Source organism: Gigantopelta aegis, chromosome 4 (genome assembly GCF_016097555.1).
Source record: "Gigantopelta aegis isolate Gae_Host chromosome 4, Gae_host_genome, whole genome shotgun sequence".
Lineage (NCBI taxonomy): Eukaryota > Metazoa > Mollusca > Gastropoda > Neomphalida > Peltospiridae > Gigantopelta > Gigantopelta aegis.
The window spans coordinates 89,279,600-89,292,743 of NC_054702.1; the positions used below are offsets into that span (position 1 = coordinate 89,279,600).

Consider the following 13,144-nt stretch of genomic DNA (forward strand, 5'->3'; position numbering starts at 1 on the left):
CATTGTCAGTAAGACAAGTAAAACAAATTGACTGAATACTACACGGGACATGTCGAACCATGCATGCACGTGTAAATTGAATTTCACGTTGTCGACGATTAACAGTGCACAACTAATCGATAAAATTCATGAATCCTGATAATACAGCTCAAGGCTAATATTTCCTATATAATTTCATTACACAATGAATTCTTTAACACAACAAATACTATATGTACAAATCGGAAGTTTCTTTTTTTGTTCAGTATATAACCAGTTTGTTTTGTTTAACGACACCACTATCTAGAGCACATTGGCTGTTGGATGTCAAACACATACCACATATCACGGCCTATAATATACCAGTCGTAGGGCACTGGCTGGAACGAGAAATAGCCCAATGGGTCCAACCCTTGGCATATATTTAATGAGTAGCCTTGAGGCATGTCGGTGTATTCTTATAAAGTTAGAGAAATACTAAATCTGAAGCACAAAACAACCAAGACGAGAGAGAGCGAGAGAGAGGGAGGGAGAGAGACAGACAGAGAGACAGACACATACATTTAGATAATACCATCTACCTACAAACTGCAATGTTACAATAACACATTGATTAATCGGAATATAAATACAATCTACTGGGGTGTCATTGAACTTCTCCAGTGACGGGATACCGAAAATAGCCGAGGAAATCCGGACTTTGCTTTGGTAACATTCGGTTATCTTCGGAATATGCTTCAAGGTCCTTTGTGGCTGGCTTTTGTAGTCTTATTTTTTGAAGAGTGTTCCTTGTTTTATAATGATGTGAAATTACTCTTTTTTTTCTACTTCATTTTAATCAAGGTTCTGGCAGGGAAAAAAAAACCACCCGTACATTTTCAGGTTTAGTGAACATTTTAATGATTGTTCTAAGCATGTATTTTTGTTGTGGACAGTGCTGCAGTGTGTGATAGAACATCTGTCGGAACCCATCTGTCAGGTGTCGGACAGACTGATATGATTCACGTTACATGGGCCGTGGGGTTACGATGTTTGTGAGTGATTGTTTGAAACAAGTCACTGCTCCACACAGACACTGCTGCCTGGGTGACGGTAACAAAACTATAAACTCACTGATAAATACGGCCAAAATGTAACCTTAGGAACAACGGAGAGAAAGAGAGAGGGATAGGGGAGTGGGTTGTTAAGGTCGACGACAGTCACTTTTTACACCCTTGTTTTGGCTTCATACACAATAAATATAGCATATCTTACTATAATTTCACCAGAAATACATATTTTTGGTACAATTTTTGAATCACAAGATTTTCTTCAAACACATTCAGGTGCATTACTAATGGTCGGAAAAAAAAAATTCAATAGCAAGTTTGCTTTGGAATTTTTCCAGCATTCTTAAAACAGAAACGTCATGTACCTAGTTTATGGTTATTGTAAGGATAAACAAAGTGACGTCATTGGAATACTGACGTTATTCAAATTAAAAATTAGCTATATTATTACAGTGCTTCGCCACATTAAAATAAAAATGGGTCTACTTACACCTGTCAACTTTCTATAACAAGCAGACAATGCTATTTACAGGTCGGTATTTTTTTATTTTAATAATTCTAGACAAAATATTAATTTTAAGCTTTATAAGATGAAAGAAATAAAAAATACCTTTTGTCAAATACATCATATAAACAAATTTCTTTCAATATGTTTTATGTATTGTGTACCAAGTTAAAACAAGGGTCCAAAAAGTTACTGTTATTGACCGTAAACAATATATTGGTATCACTTTATAACTTAAAAAACAACAGTTTTTAACACTTATGTTTTAAAGACAGTACCCTTTCATAATTTTACCTGCTTTAATATATTTTGGTAGATGCTAAGATTGTCATGGTGTCTGGTGGACAACAGTTGGCTAACGAGAGCTGGCTATAAACAGGGTAGAAAAATATGGCTGTCATGTATATAGCCAGTCCTTATAGTTGCTATGGGATGTCAATATTTTTATACTGGTGGTAAATAAGTATTTGATTGTTACATTGATGTTGCTATTTAAAGCGTCTGGAAAAGGTAAATACATACCAAATACAAACAGTTCACAAACTAATTAACAGACCAGTACTAAAAGTAGATATGTTAAATGGAATACGTACTATGTTAAAATATACCATTTTTGATGATGTTTGTAAACTGATCAATTATGATCGAAAATTAATTGGTTTGGTTAGAACTGGCATTGTGATGATCAATGATGGAAATGTTAAATGTAATTACAGAGCTTGTACAGTCTAGGTGATTAAATACATGTGAATATATATGAATTTGTTTTCATGCACACTTGAAGAAAACATATAGACTATTGAATAAGTATTAAAAGTAAAATAAGTTAATTGTATAGGGTCCATCCCAATGAACTAGACCTTGACTTGAAAACAATAGAGGGGAGTGATTAATTATCATATTGAATCAATTGATAGTACTAATTGAAACAAAATCCACTTGCTACATGTAACAGGGAGCTAAAAATTACTTTCTCTCAAAGGGGAGTGTTGGAGAGCTTGAGTGAATCTGATAGCTCCCCTTAATTGGCGAGATGTCACACTGGTAATCTCAGTAATTCAAATTCTGTTTTTAAATTTATACTTAAATATATTGGAACATCTATGTATTAAAAAAGCAGAAAGAATTATGTTTCTCAACATTGGTATAACTTAAATATAGCTTTGTTCTTTTCCATTTTATATTTGATATATAAATGTGGGACTCTCCATGATGCATACAATGTGTAACTATGTCGCTTTCATTATCTAATAAAATATTTTCATTTGAACTTATTTTCGTGCTTATATCCAATTACCATTCAAGCATGCTGTCCTGGGCACACACATCAGCTATCTGGGCTGCCTGTCCAGGACTAGACAAAATATGCTAGTAATGTAACTAAATCGATTGTAAACAACCATACTCGGTCTTCACCATGAGCAAAATTAAGGCAAGCTAAAAACCGCTCTTGTAAAATGGTGCTAGGTGAGCAATCACATGAAATTTCAAATAAAATTAATTACAAATTTTATTGAAAGTCGTTCAATTTTCTGCTCTCCTAAAACTTTTCAGGTGAGTGTGGAGGGGAGTGGAAGTGATCTCTTGCCTTTCCTGGCAAATATTGGTACAGATCTGTATGCTAAATTGTTATCTGGGCTTTGTGTGTTGTGTGTTCTCCTACTACCACTAAGTGTTAAATTGTAAAATTACCAATTGGATAAAAAAAAACAAGATTCCATCTGTCTACATTAAGCAGGTGTTAACTTATCTAAAATGGCTGAGGTAATTAATCTGTGGTAAACTCTTAACTATCAAATGTATACTGTGCAGGTAACAATACCACCAGCATCAAACATATGTCACTGCAAACGTACAACCTGCTGTCATGTATGTAGCCAGAGGCCATTTTTTTTAATGCCAGTTCTGTTGCAGAAGCTATATAGCTTCTACTGTATAAAACCTCTTTACAGCCAAAAATATATCGTCCTTATACATTTTAAAGTAATTATCTCTGTTAGAGTCTGGGTATATGTTTGGGGTTTTTTAACCAAGCAATTTAGTGTCATAACCATTCAAAATAGAAGAATTGGGATATTCATGTTCCAAAAATTATATTATTTTGTGATATTTGAAATAAAGAACTTGGAAACAAAAATGGTTCATTGATACAGGAACTGATTTTAATATTTTATATTGCAGATTACCGTTAATACTCAGACTGGGTGTTCAGAGATGTACATGTCCATGTACCACAGACAAGAATGTTAAATCATTACTGCTGGTGATCAATGGATGGACCTGGATATTTTTGTATACTTGTAATCATTCTACAAATTAGCTGATCGGACATTTGCCACTCATGACGAACTGGCCTTTGAGGATGTTTAAAATGTGGATCAGCCGACGGAAAAAGACTGTATTCTCCGCCTTTCTGCTAGGTGGAATAATATACATGATTGTCCAAGTAACCTACTACCAACAGGCCTACAGTCCACTGAGGGTATTGCCCAATGCAGAAAGTGAAGCCAGACGGTTGCTGAAGTTCATAACAATGTATCACTACCAGTGTAACAGCTCCATAAGTGGTGGCAATGGGACGTCATGGAAGATGTGTACAGATGCTGATGTCGGAATAAATCTGGACTCTAATGTACCAAAGATTGCTTATTCTGTTGGGTATGAATCTGTTACCATTTTACTAAAACAATTGTTCATGTTATTAAAATGGTTAGTGTCATAGCCAGAGACAAAGCATTAATGCTGATTTATAAAATATTAATTTTGATGGTATATAGAATATTATCTCAGGAAAATCATAAATGGCTCCCAGGTTTGTTTTGTGGTTTGGGTTTTTTCAAAATAAACTGACCTAGTAGATTCATATTGTACAGTTCATGGAAGCTTGCCAGACTATGAACTGTATTTAATTTTCAAGAGATCGCCCATTCTGATATCTCCATTTCTAACAATATGTTGAGTTGACATGATTATTAATTTAATTTTATAACAGCATTTTCAAAATAGATTTGCACTTGGTAAGTTACATTTCAGTCAATGGAACAAAATTCAGATTGATATTAGAATACTATATTTTCAGAAACGTTGGGATCAAGTTATTAATTTAAAAAGGGTTCTTTGTAAGTTATATTTAATTTGAATCATTTGTTAATGCCCTGATTATTGCTGCTACTGTTTTAAGTCGTGTTCTTAGTTTTTAACTTGCAGTGTGGTTACTGCTAGGATAAAACATGAAAAATAATATATGTTTTGAGCATCTTGATTCCTTTACAATACCACTTAATTTAGTTGCATGTTATTTGTTGCTACATATAATTATTACAATCACCACTGGAATCATAAATATTATGTAATCTAGATATCTTGGGGTTCAATCTTATTATCTTTTAGATGCTTATGACCCAAAATGTGTGATTTGCAGAAACATGGGATCCTGCTAAATTAGCAGCCCAGTATATATGTTTATGATAATACTTGTATGTACAAAATCCAGATACATATATTTTTCTTTTCTTTTCCTTTTGTTTCAGCCCACAGTGGGAATATGGCTTTGAACAAGTGCTTGCTAAAAACTTGTCATTTCAAACATACATATTTGTACACTACTCCATTCCTCCAGCACTTAGAACAATGAATGCCTCTCACGTGTACAAAACTGTGATAGTGCCAAATGACCCGGCCGACTTTGGGCGGAACTCGTTTGAGACACAGACATTAAACAATGTCATAGAGAAACTGAATCACCAGCATATAGACTTACTCAAATTGGAATCGCTGCTGGATTTGAGCAATACTCATGAACTTCTTTTTTACCTAATCAAGGATGGTCTGCTGTCCAATGTTAAACAACTGCATGTTGTCTTTGATATTGGTGAGTTGACTTGCGGGCAGACGTGGGGGTGAAATGCCTGAAGTGAATGGTTTAACATTTCTAGTATTTTATAATAATTTTTGTATAAAATATTAAAATTAGATAGATGTTACTAGATGTATTAATTTGGAAAGTTTAGAATATTTATCTATTGTAGACATCTAATATTGCAGTTTCCATGGGAATACAATGTATACAGCTGTTGTGTTTTGGACTATTTAACTTAGTGTGTACATAGTCATGTTCATTAGCCCTAAGTGGATCTTCACCCCACTGCACCGAGCCAAACAGAAAATTATATTGATTTTTATAGCTTTATCTTTGTCAGTTTATTTACATTTCAATAAGTAATGATGCCAGGTGATATCAATATTTTATTTTGGTACTAGTAAATATAATGTTTAATCAAAGTTGATAAATATTCTAAGTTTGTATTGTTATTCTCAAATGATTTATAAACATGTTTTATTGAATTTGCTTGATATTTCAGATAAGATTGACGAGGATTCTCTGTACAAATGGTATAGAACCCTGTATCTGTTGTTCCACGAGGCTGGTTTTCGACTGTATCACACTTCTGCATCTGACACCCTCTGTCTGCAGGTTACCATGATGGAATCCTGTCGCTACTACATGTCATGGGTTCAAAACCCAGGACCAAAAACATTCATTCTCTATCCTCCTGCCATTGATGGTGTGTGTTCTTTTACAATATGTGTAGCTTGTATACCACTTTACCAATGACCGTCTGTCTGTTCATTTATCCAACTGTCACAGTTCAGTAGTGAAGTACATGTATTACAGTTTAATGTACATATTTTTTTTATCTACTGATAATGATAATATTTGTTTTGTATTTCACCATATTAATTTTGAAAAGTTATGGCCATTTAGGTTTTACAGAATGTACATAACCTCCTGTACATATACTGATGGAAAGAAATAAGGGAACGCATGGTAATATTGGTATTTGAGACTAAATGTAATTCACTACTGGAGTAGTTATTTCTGTATAAAATACAGAGATGTTTTGTGGCACTGCATGTCAGTACTGTGGGGTTGACGTCCAGTAACATGGTTAATTTCCTGATACTTGTAGACGAGAATTTTGGTTGTAGTCAACATTTGATGTTACTACTCGCGTGTTCCTTTAATTCTTTCCATCAATATATATAAGGATCATATTGTGATTGCAACTACATCATGTATGACTTCTTTAAAATTGTCTTGTCTAGATTGAATATTTGGTGTGACAGATTTTTATTATGTGGGCTTGGTTATACTTTATTTCCAAGTTATTAGCTTCATTTTCAAGTTATCACTTAGGAGGCTTACATGTTGATTAAGTTAAGTTGTAGTTTTGAAATTATCCACCACCTTGACATAGATACTCATTCAGTCACCAGATGGGAATGTAATAGTTTATAAATTACAAACCAAACTATAGAAGACTGCATGTATACAATTTCATGTGAAAGCAGCAAAGATTGCAAATTACAATTTTATCCAAACAAAATGTCCTTAAAAATGTCAAAACAAAAGAATTATTGTATTTTTTTCAGGTTCTTATGAATTGGAGGTCAAAAGAATGCTTGAATTTCTTGAAGAACAAAACCCAGTCTGTAACAACAATATAGACGTTCCGGTGTCGAAGAGCAATACGTTTAGTCTCTGTGGTGATATTCTCTTTCAGAAGAGAGTCGTAGACTCCGACTGTAATATTCTCGTCTTTCGGTTTGTATTTTCAGATTGACTTTTAGTTCTTCATATTTCATTATTGACGGTTCAACGACAATTCATCGTTCAAATTTGGTTTGAGAAAAGATTAACTGAACTTTGCATTTTATGTTAGCAATTCAGTTTTGATCTCCACTCGAATGTTTTTTTTAATTGCATGATCAATGGTTCATTGTAAACTGAGTTTATTTGTGCATAGGTCAGAGTTTAAGCTACTGATAATTGAATAACTGGTGAAAAATTTGGTCTAAATGTTATTGAATTTTTAATTTTTATTTTATATATAATAAAATAACACTAGTTTTAGATGATTTCTCATTTGTTTTAGGGACAAACCTTCAGTGATGTCAACCATAGACATTAAAGGTGGAAAGTGTAGTATCCAGACGTTTGCTTTAGTTTCAAAAGGAGGCACCGTCAAAGTGTTTTCAAATCAGTAAGTGCTATTAATTTATCAGTATTACATGTGTATAAACAACTTAATTGAGCAATGTTTGCTAGATGCTATAAATAGAAGAATACAGAATATTTTTCTAAACAGAAATATTAAGTTGTTAGTTAACAGAACTTACTAATTAACCCAGACCATTTATCATAAACCTTTTTTCCAAACTTTGTTTTGGAGGGTTGGGGTATGGGTTTGTTTTTGGGGTGTATGCAGATTTTTAGTTTTTTAAAGCTTAACTGTTAAAATGATAATGTGTCTACAGAGTTAAGATTTTTACTTACAATTTTTAATGTTTGCAGAAATTAATGACAAAAATGGATTACTTACATTTAATGAAGGATATATATTCATGGAATGCAAAAATTAGAAAACCTATATGTGTACCATTCACCAGATTTAACAACTGTCAGTTTTTATTGTAATTTTGTGAAGTAATTTTTTTTGTATTGAATGACATTGGAAGGAAATTTATTGTCAGTTTATGCAATTTTTAGTTTCATAGATAATTTCTTGAATTTTCTGCTCACCCTGAGCTAGCCCTTGAGTTTTAAATTTATTGCACACCCTCAACCTAGATGTAATTATTTTTTAGCACATTTGTCAGTTTACTTTCCTGAATTTTGATTCAATGGACCTTATTAAGGGCAAGAAACTAGAATGATAATTGTTTATTTTTATTATAGTTATAATAAAATGTCCTTTAATTACATTGCATTTAAGGTATTACAAAATGTAACATTTTGACTTTTGTCTTGCATTTACGAAGTGATGGTGTCAACATTTGTGCAATGTTCAAGTTTTGTGTTTATAGAGCTCCGTTTCTCACAGAGTATAAGTCCTAGATCAGTGAAACTTGATTTATAACTGCATCTATGAATGTTTAGACCAATACATGTGAAATTTTAAAATTACCTGAATTAAATTGAAATTTTAATAAAATCTTTAAAGTGTAATTTGTTTTGATCTTTATTTATTTAGACTTTTTAAAACATGCATTGAGTTGAACATCTTTGAATACAACTGTCAGTAGCATTGAACAAATTTAGAGTAGACAAGACATTTCATTCTGCAAAATATTTGTTTTAAACAGGGATACAACACCAACAGATGAAGATTTTGTTACGATAGTGGAAAGACACATTAAGCCAAAATCCATAAACATTATTTACATATCATCAGTAGCTTGGGAAGTGATCACACCTCTGCTGGACAGTGGAAGTCTCCAAGTAAGTGTAATAACGGTCGACTGCAGTGGAATCTGGATTTCTGTGTAAACTGACAGGATCACAGAGTCCCACCCAAGTTCAGCCAACAAACGTTTTGCTAACATTTGCGAATTATTTTATTGGTTCCCAAGGTGGCCATTTGGTTTACCGTCAAGCACATCAACCAGTTTAGCAGACATTTTTTTCTGCTTGGGCTGGCTGGGTTAAAATTTATATATATATTGACAGTCTGTATGCCATCACATTTTATCAGTCACCTTTGAATCCAGTTTAAAGTGTGCACTGTAACTAAATGTTTATTCATGCAAAAAGGTTTTTATGTTATGTTCATATCTAGTCTTTAACAGGAGTAACCAATAATATTTTAAAACTATTTTGTGTATTAAATTTAAAGAGAGGTATGGGCTGTGTCTAGAGTCTATACTTTAATTTTAAAACTATTTTGTATATTAAATTTAAAGAGAGGTATGGGCTGTGTCTAGAGTCTGTACTTTCATTTTAAAACTATTTTGTGTATTAAATTTAAAGAGAGGTATGGGCTGTGTCTAGAGTCTGTACTTTCATTTTAAAACTATTTTGTGTATTAAATTTAAAGAGAGGTATGGACTGTGTCTAGAGTCTCTACTTTCATTTTAAAACTATTTTGTGTATTAAATTTAAAGAGAGGTATGGGCTGTGTCTAGAGTCTATACTTTCATTTTAAAACTATTTTGTATATTAAATTTAAAGAGAGGTATGGGCTGTCTAGAGTATACTTTCATTTTAAAACTATTTTGTGTATTAAATTTAAAGAGAGGTATGGGCTGTGTCTAGAGTCTATACTTTCATTTTAAAACTATTTTGTATATTAAATTTAAAGAGAGGTATGGGCTGTGTCTAGAGTCTATACTTTCATTTTAAAACTATTTTGTATATTAAATTTAAAGAGAGGTATGGGCTGTCTAGAGTATACTTTCATTTTAAAACTATTTTGTGTATTAAATTTAAAGAGAGGTATGGGCTGTGTCAGTCTATACTTTCATTTTAAAACTATTTTGTATATTAAATTTAAAGAGAGGTATGGGCTGTCTAGAGTATACTTTCATTTTAAAACTATTTTGTGTATTAAATTTAAAGAGAGGTATGGGCTGTGTCTAGAGTCTATACTTTCATTTTAAAACTATTTTGTGTATTAAATTTAAAGAGAGGTATGGGCTGTCTAGAGTCTACTTTCATTTCGTGGACATGATTGTAGTTCACATCCATCCATTTGGTAAATCTAAAAGAAGTAACACATGCATGTAATTCTTCTTAATTAGTGTTTTACATTTTTAGTGATTATATTTTTTTTCGAAATTAGTTCCACAGGCAAAAATCTATGCCATTTATTAAATAGTATTTGTCACCAGTAATTATTAAAGCAGAGTTATTTTAAAATTCAGATGAAGCTGGGGTTTTTTACATTATTTATTTTTTATGAAATGCATTATTACAAAAATTAGTGTTTGTTAAAACCATTTTGTACACACTTGTAATAATTTCTTCTTTTGTTTTCTTTTTTTTCTTATACAGGATATAGACCAACTGACTGTTAATGTGGAAGTATTGGATTCTAGACCAGAAGAAAATCCATTACTGATACGTCAGAGATATAGCGAACTCAAACGAATTCAGTCAAGTGGTTTTAAATTTTATGAAATCAAACCATTTGTAAATGGTGCTCTCCTTTTCAAGCACCACGCACAGGAAGACTGTTGTTTTAGACTTGGTTTTATTAAGTCATAGCCAATCTGTGAATATCATGTTGCTATTTATTTCCGCACATTATCATCCATTGTTTTTATGTCATTATGAATCTCAATCATGTATTTTTGACAGTTTATTTATTCATAAGAAAATATTGAAGTTTCCAAACAATGAAGTCTATACGTAAGAAGGGAAAAAAATCGGTCATAGTCTATTGTGCCAAATTCAGGCTCTTGTATACATCTTCTTGTATATTGGTAAGAGAAAGGAAGTAAGTTGTTCTTCTTTTAAATACATATTGACACATTAAAATTTCAAAAACCTTAAAACCTGTCTAAACCGATTCACACCGGGGACCGAATATGTATCAGATTTAGACAGGATCCAGTGTTTTAGAGGGTCATGTTTTAGAATTTAAATAATTCGGGACCATGAAACATGGGCAGTTTTGACAGGATTTGGGTTTGTTCAGAATTTGGTTTAGACCGGTCTCACTGTATGTAAATTAGATGACTTTTACACATTATGCCAGTTGCCTGTCTTGGGATATGGAAGTGTTTCTGTTGGGTACCACTTGACACATTAGTAAGTTAGCTGTTTGTGGGTGTGGCAAAATAATTGGCAATGACTTCACTGGAATTATTTATTTTAATTTTTTATATGGCTTTTAAAAATACTATTTTTTAGAAGGATTAAATGTGGTAGGTTCTTATCACTTATTATTTTGGATGTACCTTAACATTGTTTTACATTGTGTATATGCTGTTTAAAAAATTATTATTTTACATGTAGGTTGATGTAACAGAAACAGTTTGTGGTAAATACTGTAGATCCTGAAATTAATGCATCCCTAAATTAATGCAAGTGATGGTGGGCAGACTAAAATGTGATATGAAATTAATGCAAGTGGCCTCCCTTTGAAATATTACTTGCATTTTTCGCATTAATATTATGATCACATTAATTTCAGGATCTACAGTATATAAAGGATAATAAACGAGTTACCAGTTATTATCAAATTTATGTCCCGAGAGAAAATTATTTCACGTGGGACATATATTTGATAATAATTGGTACCATTTATTACCCCAGCTATTTGCTTTTTTAAAAAGCTTTTATTTTCTATATTGAGTGGCTACACGTCCATGTATATAGAAGTGATGTCGACCACTTTACACTTTTCTGGGTATTCCTTTAACTTTGTATTTTAATCGCGGTTCACAGATAATAAAAATAAAAAAAAGTTCTATATATTCTGTAAAAATATTTTTATAATGAATTGTATTAAACTACCATTGTATTACAAGTGTAACACAGAAAAGAGAAAGACATAAACTCAAATGCTTTAAACTACATGACGTCATTGTGTGTGCTTTGCCAAATTGTGATGATGTCGTATTTAGTACTGACACAGTGATTGGTTTGTAAGTTTCAAATCGTCCAATAGTAGTGTACGTTAAACCAATGCAGAATATTTGCCACTGAGAAAATATGAAAAATATTTTCCCCGTTATGAGTGACCGCTGGGGTAATAAATATATGTTAACACATGTAGCATTAACACAAAAGTATATGTGTGTAATTAAACCTGTTTATTAAGGCATCAAGTAACCTATCTGGCCTTTGTTAGCAGGTGGCCTAATATATACAGGTTAAAAGCATGCATTTGTAAACTACATTATTATTTCCTTCTCATTTGAATACTGGGTGACATTACAGTATTTTTGGTAAACTGGTGGTTGTTATACGGTGTGCTCAATAACAGATGCTGTGTGTGTGTGTGTGTGTGTGTGCATGTGCACGCGCGTGTGTGTGTGAATGCATTCATGCCCATGTTTGTGTGTATGAATATGTGCATGCCCTCATGCATGTTAATGTTAGATCATTTATGACACATATTTTCATAAATATATTAATACACCTTTTTATGCATATATACACTGGTTGTCAAAAATAACTGCTTAAGATAAGCTGCTGGCACTTTTATAGGTTGCTGGTGTTAGACTAGGGTTGTTGTTTTTTGTCATTGTCTTCCTCTGGGGTTGGGGGTGGGGTCCAAGAGATACTGTTTGTGCTGATTTAGAATCCAGTTAAGATGACTGCTGGTTGCGTTAGACAGGTGGCCTCTTATGGTAGAATGTTGTCCATGGGCCTAATTCACAAAGCTTTCTCAAAGCTGTGGTACATGCTATCCTGTCTATGGGATGGTGCATGTAAAAGTTCCCTTGCAGCTAATCGAAAAGAGTAGCCCAAGAAGTGGCGACAGCGGGTTTCCTCCCTCAATATCTGTATGGTCCTTAACCATATGTCTGACGCCATATAACCGTAAATAAAATGTGATGAGTGCGTCGTTAAATAAACCATTTCCTTCCTTCGTATGAGAATAGTCACACAGCAACCAATGAAATCATAATGTTTGTATTGTCAATCGGCTATTCTCGCACGAGACATTGCCTTTAGGTGTCTTTGCAGGTCATTTTGCATTGCACTGTGAGATCGCAAAGTTGCAAGGGTTTAGTGAATTAGGGCAGGAGGGGAACAAGGACCACAGAGTAGAGGTAACTGCTGAATACAGCTGATTGTGTGGACACTTATGACTATATG

The 13,144-nt window shown here is 32.9% G+C and overlaps 1 protein-coding gene across 1 annotated transcript; it reads left to right on the forward strand.

Moving 5' to 3' along the window:
- Positions 1-336: 336 nt before the first annotated feature.
- LOC121372358 lies at positions 337-11,480 on the forward strand. Its single transcript, XM_041498659.1, has 8 exons — positions 337-861; positions 3,715-4,191; positions 5,064-5,404; positions 5,895-6,098; positions 6,967-7,138; positions 7,470-7,577; positions 8,680-8,815; positions 10,367-11,480. The coding sequence occupies exons 2-8, from the start codon at positions 3,875-3,877 to the stop codon at positions 10,577-10,579; spliced, it is 1,491 nt and encodes a 496-aa protein (XP_041354593.1). The 5' UTR covers positions 337-861; positions 3,715-3,874; the 3' UTR covers positions 10,580-11,480.
- The last annotated feature ends 1,664 nt before the right edge of the window (positions 11,481-13,144 follow it).

Coding starts and splice junctions, on each gene's coding strand:
- LOC121372358 (XM_041498659.1), top strand. CDS start 3,875: ATGACGAACTGGCCTTTGAGGATGTTTAAAATGTGGATCAGCCGACGG. Junction 7,139..7,469: donor TGTAATATTCTCGTCTTTCG/GTTTGTATTTTC, acceptor CATTTGTTTTAG/GGACAAACCTTCAGTGATGT. Junction 8,816..10,366: donor TGGACAGTGGAAGTCTCCAA/GTAAGTGTAATA, acceptor TTTCTTATACAG/GATATAGACCAACTGACTGT.